Below are 12,668 nucleotides of genomic sequence, written 5' to 3' on the forward strand. Positions count from 1 at the left end.
CTCCAAAGTGCATCTGATGCTTTCCTCTGCTCCCCTCATGGTTTCAGACAGATGTTGGAGGGAGCAGGGAAGCAAGAAATGATCTGGCAATACCTCATGAGCAAGCTGGTCCCATGAATACAAGGGCTACTGCCCTTTCCATGTTTTGTTCTTCCTAGGTCTTGCTCAGCTGTGGGGAAGAATAATGCTGCACTTTCTGATCCTGTGCTAACACCAGAGTACTTCAGAGCAAGGGACACAACTTCGCTCTCCTGCCTTAGCAGCACACGTATAGCCACCCATCAAGACAACTTGTACCATCTTGTTCCCATGTCACAGACTGAAGCAAGCAGACCAGAGGAGCAAAGGTGGCAGTGAAGTTCTTCTCAACTGTTTTGCTTAAACAGCTAAAATCAGAGTAATATACTTAACAAGACTGTGGCTCAGCCCAGAAAAAGTAGGTCACTACACAAACCAGAGAGCTTGGGTCCAAATGGTAGAATCCCTTTCTTAAATGGAGTTAAAATCTAACTGTTCAAGAAGAGGTCCATCCAAATGGATGGAAATCTTGGGAGCTGCTGTCCAAGGAAAACTGCAAATTTCATCAGTTAACTGGGCTCATTTTTCTGAGTGCCTCACCTAGGCAGAGTAGAGCAGCGACTGCATAGCGGCGGAGGGAGGAAGGGGGCTTTCTCTCTGATCTTTTACTAGGTACGTCCTGCAAAACACAGCGCCTACCTAGTCTCTGTCATCGCACTGCTTGTCTCCTCCAAATGAGCACACCTTCACTCACCATTCGTGAGCAACTGTAACATATCTGTACAATTTAAGTTCTCTCTGCTGTGCTTAGATTCACCAACCACATTAAGTACTTGTGTCCAGAACTTGAACAAGACACTGAAGCCAGGGGTGCCCAAGCATTCAGCTCAGAGACATTCCTCCTTCCCAGAGGTTCACAGAGCTGTCCTGCATGCAGCTCTGCACAGATGCTTTCAATGGAAGAGAACGCTAAGACTATGAGCAGAGTTCAAGATCCTAATCGGATCAGTGTGGAACCAAAGCAGCAAGTGGCTAAATCATTCAGAAAAAGCAGAGATTACTACTACCACTCATTTCTACTTGACTGTCGCTCTGAAAGGGACAAAGCAGCAAAGAGATGACATGCTGTAACAGTGGACATTTGAGCACGTTATACAAAAATTTTAACCTGTTCATTTTCGGATAAGAATTTCATGAAGGGTTTAGTAGGCTGTTTGCACATACCTAAAAGAACATAAGATGACTGTCGTTGAAGCTGCCAGAAGTGATTAGGAGGGAAACTCTTTATCAAGAACTGGCTGTCCTTGAAGGGAACATCCCAAAAAAAGTATAAACTGTGCTATCATGTTTTTCTGAATTGTGAGCATGCACAGCAGTGACCTGGGGGAAAGGTAATTCCGGCAGGGGGAGATTGTGACCACTGACTCATGGACCACCTGCCCTAAACATACCCCAGACCCAAAAGAAAGGGGCGGAGGAAGAGGACTGAGCATTCAAAGTAATTTACATGTAAAGTGAGAGAAAATTAACCAATTGTTTAAGAGAATAACAATAAATATGTAAAGATGTTATGAATATGAATAATCATCGTGTATAACTAAGTTTCTGTCCGGGGGGGTGTGCACGTTAGGTGGAGATATCCCCCGTGCACCTGGCACTGCAATAAAGTAATGCCTGCTTTGTAACACTACAAATTGTGTTAGAGAGTTTCTGTCCAGCTTTTCTGTGACAAGCATGCTGGCAAGAATGTGGGGATGCTGGGGAAGCCAGGATGGACTCTGCAGTTCCTGCCTGTCCTCCTACCTTGCTTGGTCACGGCAGAAGCAAGGAAGCACGAGGCCCTCTAGCTCTATCATAACGCACACGCTGACATGCATCATGATCAAGTGAATAGTCTTAGATCCTTGAGTCACAATAGATATCAATTTTTGCAGTGCAGTAGCCTGTCTTTTGAAATTCAGTAAACAAACAATCTCATCAATTTCACTCTGCGACCCCAGGAGAAATTAGGGAGTTGGCACATTCCTTCTGAGAAGGCAAACAACTCCTTGACGCTTTTCTGACACAGCTTTATTGACAGCAGAAGAGTTTTACTTCATATCCAATCTACTGGATGATGGAAATCTTCTCATTACTCAGTTAAGAGTCATTGAAGGCCTGTCTTTTTTAATGCTCTGTTTCCTCCAAAAGTCAATCCTTCTAAGTACCTGAGGATCATGTTACTATTCAGCAGAGCTTACTAGCTTGGCCTTTCTTACTGGTTCTTAGTGCCTATTAGGACAGAGAACAAGAGAGGGAACTTGCATCCAGGGAGAAGTTACAGTTGTCAAGTTGAACTGTGGACAGGACTTGCAGATTCCTTAGTCAGATGCCCTCAAAATGTAAGGCTTCATCTCACCACAATATGGAGCAGAGGAATTTGGCAGTTCGCTCCTTCCTGTGTGAATGTCCCTAGATCATTACCAGGTCAGTGCTTTAGAGCTTACTCATCCCCTGGAAAACTGCAAGTTTGTGCACTACACCCACAGCTAATGCAATCTGCCGTAGTGAATGGATCATGCTTGTCTAGCACTTGTGATAGTATCCTGTAATTAAGCAGCCAGTGAGAACACTTTGCATACCACAGGTCTCTCGAACTTCACTCTAGCCATGAGAACTATGTTTTGCAACAGTTCTAACTCCATTTTGCTGGTAGAAGTACACCTTGCCGTATCACTATGTCAGAGCCTGCCCAGCACAAGCAAGCTTTTAAAGGAGCCATCTCTTCAGACCTCAACAGGGAAGCGCACTGGGATTTTGTACCCTAGTGAACAGACCCTGAACATTTCAGCATAGTAGTAGCTGATTTTCAGGTATTCTCCCATACAGCAAGCTTTATCAGTCTCATCAAAACATACAACTTGTATTTCACTTTATACAGGAATCCACAAAAGGATCCCAGAGACTTCACCATAGACGTTCACTAGAAATAAAATAATAAATGCTCTGCATGGCTGATTCTGATCTCCAGTTTGAATTTGCAGCACAGTATAACACGCAACAGTTGCGAAACAGCCACATTCTTCTGAAGGACAGTACTATCCTCAACGGTATTTCTGCTGAGAGATCTGAGATCCAGAATAACCTTCTGTACGTTCAGCTGATGAACAGAGCTCAGACAGAAACCTTGGCTTTCTACCAGGTTACACGGGCGTGGCAAAATTCCTTGCAACAAGCGAGTGAAATTCCTCCAAGTCAATCGGAGAGAAACCCAAGCTCTTGAAAGGCTGTACGCTTAGGCATTTGCCAGAATACTTCTACTCCTTCCTCAAAGCAAAAATCTCAGTTGTCAGAAAATGCTGCATCCCTGAGGGTCACTGAGGAGGGTCACAATCTCACAGAAAAAAAAAAATAATTATTTTCAACATGAAATGAATGCAACTGCTTTTCAATACAGTTTCCCAGTCACAGGAGTGCCTGCCATGAAGGACCCTTGCCTTTGTAGTAAGGCAAGCACAGTAATTCAACAAAGCACGTTTTTAAATCATCAACCAACAAAATATTATCAGAATCAGACAGTCTCCTATGGCACATACTTCACTTTAGGAAGATTCTTGAGTGTCTGGGTATTTTTGAATTTGAAATTCCACCTTTAAAAACATACACAATGCTTACTCTTTAGATTTGCTTTCGTTTTTCATGTTCACATTTCTTGGTGCTACTCTAGCAAAAGTACATATTTTACCACTGAAACATTAGTTGCTGACAATTTCTAACAATCTTTCAGGAATCTTGAGATTATTATACGCTGTCTAATTTTCCTGAAGAAGATTTTAAATATTCTGGCTGCTTATATTACTAAGACACGAAATAAGCATAAAACAAATATTCCCCTCTGCAACAGCTTATAGAGAAGCTGGAAGAGGAAGACATGGGGGAAAAACAAACAAACAAACAACTGAAGGTTTGCTAAACCAACACCAAAGAAGTCAATACAAACAGCTAGCATTTTATACTCTCTAATAATCCCATTACAGCAGGAGTCATGCCACAGTGGTAAACAGAAGTGTTCAAAACTGCTATTACCAAACATGTGAATGCTAGAAGCAGGGCGAGAAGTTCAACAGTTGAGATGACTGCAGACTGCACAAGCAGAATTCAAAGCAGCATGTTTGTGCCAGAGGTGGAATATTTAACTAGCACTGTTCAGAGCACTGAAGGTGATTAAGCAATAACAAAGGACGACAACAACATCATCATGTTCAAGCCAGAAAATTGAAGACAACATTTTGACCTCTCAGTGGGTAAAAGTTTTAAGGTAGATTGAAGCCAGTGCTTGTTGAGGTATTATCTTTTTTATAGACAAGACATCTGCAAGACAGTAAGATGGTCCATGCTACCTTGGGAATCTATGTTGATTTGGGTTTCTTGACTGTACCTGGGTAACTGCTGAATGAGACACGGCTCGTGCTAGTGGCTGGATCAACTATATTGAAATTCCAGTGCTTATATATTCTCAGTGTGGCTGCATATGTAAACCAGCTGGAATGGGCAAAATATATATTCTCATATCCAGGTAGAACCTTGAAAACAGAAGCAGAAAGATGAATAATTTCAGACCCTACTATACTCTGCATGTTTTGGACTTGATAGAAACTGGGAGAACAACTTCTTTTAAGTAGTTTGATTAATCGCATTTTTCTAGAAGGAGCAGATTCTTGTGCTTTTAAATGTGTACTTAACAATGAATTTCTGAAACCTCTGGAAATAATTCTTGCCCATATGTTGTTTTCAAATAATTAGTTGTTATTTTCCAAAATTAAACAGCTTAGGGTTTTTTAGGACACGTGCATCACATGGTATGTTTTGTTTCCCCGATTTTCTCTTGAGTACTTGTACGTATACGTTCACATCAGCTCTCTGCAACCATATTCAACATTAACTTAGAACATGCCTTTTCTGTGAAAATGCCTCTGCGTGACTTTTAAGTATGGAAGCAAATGCAAGTAAATTCATTTTGAAAAGGTAAATATATATTGATACAACATCTTTTCAAAGTATTTCCCTGGTTCAAAGATTTGTTGTTAGCTCAAAAACCTCTTGCTGTAGGCAAACACCTGAATGAATGCTTCTCAATTTAAGGTGAATATTGTTCTGGGATACATGGAGACTCCATATGCTGACTTGATAATTTTAACTGAAAAATTTAATTGTCACCGTGTTGTATCAGATACTTATCTTAAAAGTGTTTTTTCTGTCATTACTCCCACTGGGAAGCCATTCCAGAGAATCACTGTTAATACTTAGAGAACATCAGCCACTTGCACCCATTTGTTCTTGTGCTAGCACTGTTCTTTAGTTTAAGTAAATCTCTTTCCTTCCTCCCTGCTTACTTGCCCAATGTATTCATAGACGTTTACAATACCCCCTTTCAGACTTCACTTGGCTAGGTGAAACGAGTTACTCTCTTCCAGTCTCCCTTCCATGGTACTTCCCCATTCACTAGTAATTCTAGTAGCTTTTCCTTGTCAATTTCTGTGGGTTTGTTTTGGTTTCCCCGCCCTTGAACACAGTGTGTAAAACTGGACTCAGAATCCTATGGAAACACAAATGACAACTGCATAAAGGCACCTTGACTGACAAGTGTCTCTTTACGCACAAACAACTTAAACACTGAGGACTCCAGAAATGCGGACTCATGACGCTGCAAATCAACACAGTCATTGGAGATTAATTTCTTGGTGCTCACCTTGATGAGTGCAGAGCAATGACCCATATCCCACTGATATTTCCCATGGCTTCCTGCCTCCACATTGCATTGTACACTCCGTGTAGAATACTCAAATAACGCAGGAATGAGGTCCAACAGGTCTCCAACTGCATTCAGAAATTGGACATCAAAGACACTCAGTGGCTGAGGAAAGGGAGAAAAGAGAGACCTCAAAAAGTGGTTTCAGAGAGAGAAGCATCAAGGCAGTCTCAGCTGTTACAATTTTTCTGTTGCTCTCAGAAGAAGCTTATACAGATTATGAAATACCTGCTCACAAGGCCCAGATGCTCAAGCTCAGTGTCAAATTAGGCATCTAGGTATCTTTAAAGGTCTGACCCTTGTAGCGGCATTACCAATGCTAACATTTCTGAGGAAAAAAGGAGATGTTAGCAATAACTTAGGAAACTTTCACGTGTCTTTGCAAACAGAATACCAATCAGTCTGCTGTTACTGTTACACTAGGGTAATAGTAAGATTTCAAATTTTTTGTTTATCTAGATGCTTTTGAAGAGCCTTACACTAACAAACACTTCTGGGAATTTTTTGATTTTTATGAAGACTGTGATTTAATACATCCTCAGGACTGAGGAGGAGGAAACAAATGAGAGAAGCAAGACACGTTAACAATACTAATCAACTATGGAACTAGCTGAAGAGAGGAAGTCAGTCAAAAAGCACTCCACTATGCCACACGCTTGCAAAAACCCCTTATGGTTAGAGCTAGCCACAGTTAACTACACACAGCTCGTTGTGCAACATGCTCCTCAGAACCTTCTCTTAATTTGCTCTCAAAAATGAGAGCTTAACAGTGGTCTAACTACAACCTCCAAAGACCGCTTTGTAAATCTTTCCTGTTCTTTCTTGCACCATACCTTCAGTTAAGGCAAGGCTTAAGGAAAAGAAGTCAAAACACACATCACTGTAGGCTATGAATAGTAATCTTAGAATGGGACAATCATATAGCAAAGAAACACATTGCTTGCGATATAAACGACTTATTAAACCATGTATCTGACCTCTCTACAAACCCCAATAAAGGGGAGACGAGGACACGGAAAACATAAACAGCGCCAAATCCATTTACTTTTTATTCAGAAGGCTGACTTCTGTATTATCTATCTGCAGTTCTGGCAGAGAGAATAACCAACAGGTTAACCAAAAATAATGTAAAATCCAGTCTATATATCCCAGGAGAAGGAATTAAACCTTCCCACAATGCTTACCAAGACAAGTGGGAGAAATAAGACATTCTCACAATTAAAATCATGTATCACAGAAGGCCCTAACAGCAGCCATATTTTGCTGAAGAATTCCAAAGCAAACTTTCATATATGTTACATTGCTTGAGGTCATCATGTTTTTGCTGTAAGGACCCAAACAGGGAGCAACAAAGGCCGCAATGGATAAACATCAAGAGATGTATCTTGGATTGTTTTAAGCACCTCAGTGGTATCAATCATTTACAAACAGGCCCCAACAGCCGCTATCTCAGTGGAATCCATACAGAGAGACTTGCACTGTTTCAGCATAATTTTTCCCCATCCAGCTGCACTTAAAGGTCTGCAAGTCTACCACACAACCAGGAGAAGCTGTTTTTCAATGTGCAATTTACACAGGTATTACTGTACAGTACCACCAGGTGGGGAGCAAAGAGGATTGCAGATGAGAATGCTCAACCAGCCCTAGGACATTTTAACTGTACTTGCCATCCATTTGGCAAGTACACAGTCTCCTCCATAAAACCTGCCTTCACTGCAACATCTACAGGTAGCTACAGATACTGCTGCAGCATCAGCTGGAATTGCCTGTGTATTTTTAAAAGTAAGTTTCACATTTTTGTGCTATCTTAGAGTCATTTCAAGTCAAAAATTCAGTAACAACTCAGAAGTCCATTCAAGCTAGAAGAAAGGTGCCAAGCAAGGAAACTATCAGAACTATACACACAGAAAGGCAGCCAAAGAGAAGGAGGAAAGACCCACTCAAATGACACAAAGGTTGTGTAAATTCCTAGGGCTCCACTGGGTAAGACTAGGCTGCCAGCTCCCAAAGCCAGCCAAAATATCAGAGAAGTAAAAGAGGAACTAGGTCGTTAAGTACTCACTAGGGTTCTGGTATCATTCCCCTTTTTAGGGGTAAGCAAATTTTGTTCCAGTTTATTTCCAAGAACTCATCGCTCTGCTTGGATAAACATAGCTTTGTGTTTAAGATTGTGTGATGCTCAGTGACATCACACAAGCACAGTGCATAGAGCTCCTCTGAAGTCTCAGTAAAACAGTGCACTGAAATAGAAGACTTGGGCATCTGCAATACAGGACAAATCTGGGAAGTTCAGGCGTGCCCGAGGCATCTGCCACAAGGCTGAGAGCCTCTGTTCCAGAATTACTACAGCCAATTTCCAGGATACGTGGAGAAGTCTCCTCTGGGAGGAGTTAATCAGTATCCATCAGCAAGAATTAGACCAAAAAAGGTGTGCATCATAACAAGTGCACAATATAGGGCATTATTACAAAGCTTTTTCAATCACCTTCTCCCATGTCATGCAGCAAAGTCAAGAAAACTCCTTGCAAGCATGTTTACATCCTGAAGAAGAATGAATGAATGAGCTAAATTGACAAGTGAAGAGATGGTACAGCCATGACAAGACAAAAAGTCCTTTTGCTAGAATGTGTGGCTCCTCCTCTAGGGTACCATCCCGAATAGCAAAAAGGAAAAAAAAAAAAAAAAAAAATCAAATTGAGTTTGAGTTACATCAGCTGTAAGGAGAAATAAACTTAGAAAGGGGAGCAGATAGGAGAGAACCAACCTTAAAGGCTTGTCTACATGAGTTATTGAAACAGACTTTATTCTGTAACAATTGTTTTCCAGTAACTTCCCCATGCATGAGTATTCTCAATACAAAATAAGGAAATACAAATAGAGAGCTATCCTAGAATCATTGTACTACTTAAAACTCTGACACCTCCTTATTCAAGAGTAATTTCCCTGTATAGACAAGCCCAAGATTAATCACAGCGTTGGCGCAGCATTAGGCAGATGAAAAAGGCTTAATGTTCTTTGAGTGCCCCTCCTTCAGAAATCGTCTTGACAAAAGGGTTGGGTTTATTTACTGGATATAAAATGTTGCTAAACCAGAGGGTTTAACATGAAAACATATTCAGATTTTGACATCATTCGTAATGATACCTGTAAAAATCAAATTCAAAATACAGAAGTTTACAATATACATTGCCTTCAAGCAGGTCTCAATGGAAGCACCTATCTAAAATAGCCAGGCAGGAAACCAGACTTCATGCAATTAAAAAAGAAAGTTCAGAAGAGCACACTACAAAGCATATGCTTTATACAGAGAGGTATAAAAAAATATGTACTAATACTAGTATCAAACAGTTCAAAATCCACACCAGATTTTCCTTCTGTAGTAACACTCAGCTATTTGTGGCAAACACAATGGTTCTACAATATTGCAAGTGAAGTAGACCTAAAGTTTAGGGAAGAAAAGAAAAACGGAACGTTTCAGTGGCCTGTGTGCACATAATCCAACTCTCATTTAAGCATTACATGGATCCAGCGTAGCTTCAAACTATCATGCATTGTACAAGACAATAGAAAGTCAGATATTTTCACTGTCTTCCTCAAATAAGTGCACATCAACTAATCCCCTAAATGTGAAATTTGTCCACGTAAAAGCATTCAGTGTAGGGAAGAGGGAATGTAAGAATTTTGAACTCTGTCTCCTCCTCTCTTTCCCATGACTCTGATCTTCTGGGAGTTAGAGGAAAAAGTAAGACTTCCTGGTCTTTCTTTGCAGCATTTAGCCTTTTTTTTTTTTAATCTTGGGACACTGGAGGAAAATTGCCCTCTGCACAAAAAGAGTAATTAGAGAGTAAGCACTTGTATTTAGAAGTATGCATAGTTTTTCCCAATATAAGTTAGAACATGAGGCAAGAAAATACAGCCTCTCACATGTTGGGTTTTGATTCAGTTTTGGAGTGTTTCGTAGTGATGATTTTTTGTATTTTTGTTTGTTTGTGGTTTTTTGTTTGTTTGTTTTGGGGAGGTTTTTTGTTTGTTTGTTTTGGGGAGGTTTTTTGTTTATTTGTTTTGGGGGTGGTAGTTGGGTTTTTTTGGCGGGGGGAGGAACATGACACGACAATAAGAAACACCACATAACCCACACAGGAGATATTCTCAATACTTCTAATGTTCATTACCACCATGAATGCAAACTTCTGCACCACCAGAGATGAAAAGATAAGTGATAAACTTGTTCCCAATGATAATAATCCTAAGACAATACACATATAGAAAGGATTCTTTTTTTAATGAAACAGTATCTACCAACAAAAAGAGAAGCAACACTCAAAGCACTAAGGAAAACATAAAACAGGAATGAGATCTGCTTTTAAAAGAGTGCAGAATTTGTTGTGAGGGCTTTCAGCAACAAGTTTAATTATTTTTTTAAGGTGAGAAATGAGTAATGGTACTGCAGTTGTTGCTCAAAGAAAGATCAAAACATTGGATTAATTGAACTGAAGTATAATACTTTGAAATACGAAAAAAAAAATTATCTATTGGGTTAATTCATTTGCCAAAGATTTTACTTACTAACAATCTAAAGGATTAAATAAAGGAACCTTTTTAACATTCTTATATGTACTGCAAGAGCAAAGTTGAAAACAGCCTCTTTGGAGGGTAGATTTTCTTTAATCAGAAGGAATAAGTAAGATACTGTTGGTCCTCTCAGGGTTTTTTGTTTGTTCAGTTTATTAGTTTTTCTTTGTTTTGTTTATTCATTTTTGTTTGGGTTTTTTAAGTGCCAACAGTTTAGAGAAGCTGGGTTGATTCTCAGATAAGTGGCTGTGTCAAACCTAGAATACTAGTCAGTAACATTGCATCTGCACCTGTTTTTATTGTCCATGTAAGCTCAGAGCAACAATCTTCAAGCTCTTCATTTCCTGAAGGGGATCCTAACAGCAGTAAATATGTACACAAATAGCACTGTTGTAGCCTAATCTCCCAAAAGTATTTGAAAAGTAGTATGGCATCCAACATAAAAGGGAACTGCATGTACTTTTGCAGAGCTATCAGGTACCATGTTGATGCCAACAAAAACCAAATACATAGATGCAAAAGCAGCTGTCCAAACTGTACTCACAGGTAAAAGACTGATGTTAACTTACTGGCTCCGGCAAACAGAGGAACCTGCAGCACCATCTCAAGTGAGAAATATATACATGGGGAAAATGTTTGCTTTTAATAAAAACATATGGATCCCAACACAGAAGAATCAATTTTCTGTTCAGAAAAGCTGAATTTCTAAAGTAAGCTGCATTCTTAAAACAGTGGATTCGGTGAGAACAAAGCTGATAAGACACTTTGGTTTAGTTTGTAGCCAGCTGTGGTATGCAGGTATCCATGGTGAAAGGACTTTTTCAACTTTTTTTTTTGCTAATAACCCTGGTGTCCAAGAACCTGGGGGGAACATGGCCAGAGTGACTGACACCTAAGTTGGCAAATGGGGGTTCCATACCATGTAACATCTTGGTCACTATAAATTGTAAAGTTTGTTGGGAACAGGCCACCTTCTTCTCTCTCTCTCGCTCTCTCCCCTCTCTTTCTCAATGGTCACCGGGTAACCCCAGTTTTGGGACTTTCCTGCTCTGGGATTGCCAGCTGGGCACAGGCTGGACATTGGTGGTGAGCAGTTGTACCATATATCACTTGCCTGTATATATTATTATTGTTGTCGTCATTATTTTCCATTCATTTTTATTTTAATTAAATACTTCTTATCTCAACCCATGGCTCTTCCTTCCTTTTCCCAGTTCCCCTCCTTGAGTGGGGAGGGGTCACTGGGTAATAGAACAGCTGGCTATTCTTTAGCCCTGGCCACAGGGTAAACGTACACACAGAAGGGGTCAACTACAATTACTCAAGTCCTCCACTTCACATTGAGAAACCTGTTAGACATGAGACTTAGGATCTGCTGGAGGTAAAGGACTCTGCTATTGCACACAAGCTGATGATCCACAACACAATTCCAATTGAATTAAAAAAAAACAACACACACACAAAAAACCTCACCCACACCCACCATACCCCATTTGGCCTGACACAGCACTGACCATATATTTTGTAATGGGAGATTTAGAAAAAGAGAAGACATTTAGCAACATAAAACACACTCCAAAATAGTGAGGCTTTTAAGATTTGAAATCTGATACTTGGAACTAAGAATGAAAGCTTTAATACACTCCCTATGTACTGATTTATGCTGTTGCAGCTACTCTTTATACCTGGAGGGTCATTTTCTCTACAACACTTATAAAGTGACAGCAGTAAGCACCTAAGAAGTGTCTGTTCTTCCAACATTCACATGTAGATACAAAAGCCAGCCCCAACCTGATCAGCACATGAGCATCCAGGGTTCCAAGTCTAATGCAAAGGACCTGTGGTGACACAACCTGAATACTCAGTCACGTTATCTACATTGAACAGCCACTGAAGTTTTTGTAGAATGGCATACAGAATGAGTACTTGTCACCAATTATCCTCTTTTTTTAATATCAGATTCCCTTCTCCCATCTTTGTCCTCTGACACCCCATCCCCAGGTACTGAAAAGGAGGTGCAGTCATCTTACTGTTTGTTTGTGCAGTTTAGCCCACTCAAAGGCTCCCATGTACAGACCATCCAACTGTGCAATAACATAGCCAGCGTGCCTCCAAAAAGGGTCATCCTTATTATTTCTGATTTGTTGTCTTGTCCATTGATCTTGTTTCCTACAGAGGAAAAAAACAGGTTGGGGTTTTCTTGTTTTTGTTTTAAGAGTACAAATGATAATGCAAGGAAGGGACAAATGTATTATGACCCAGGTGATCCAACCTTCCTAGTGTTTTGAGG

General features: G+C 40.2%; 1 protein-coding gene across 1 annotated transcript in view; it reads right to left on the reverse strand.

Annotated features, from left to right (window-relative positions):
* The window catches only part of PLBD1 (phospholipase B domain containing 1), a 42,232-nt gene that overhangs the window by 11,635 nt on the left and 17,929 nt on the right, over positions 1-12,668 (reverse strand). The window contains exons 4-6 of the mRNA XM_086610120.1: positions 12,409-12,547; positions 5,747-5,911; positions 4,436-4,580 (exon numbers count right to left, since the gene is read on the reverse strand). Coding sequence (XP_086466246.1) covers positions 4,436-4,580; positions 5,747-5,911; positions 12,409-12,547 — 449 coding nt within the window. The remainder of the gene's footprint in view (positions 1-4,435; positions 4,581-5,746; positions 5,912-12,408; positions 12,548-12,668) is intronic.

Source organism: Tauraco erythrolophus, chromosome 4, assembly GCF_009769465.1.
Source record: "Tauraco erythrolophus isolate bTauEry1 chromosome 4, bTauEry1.pri, whole genome shotgun sequence".
Lineage (NCBI taxonomy): Eukaryota > Metazoa > Chordata > Aves > Musophagiformes > Musophagidae > Tauraco > Tauraco erythrolophus.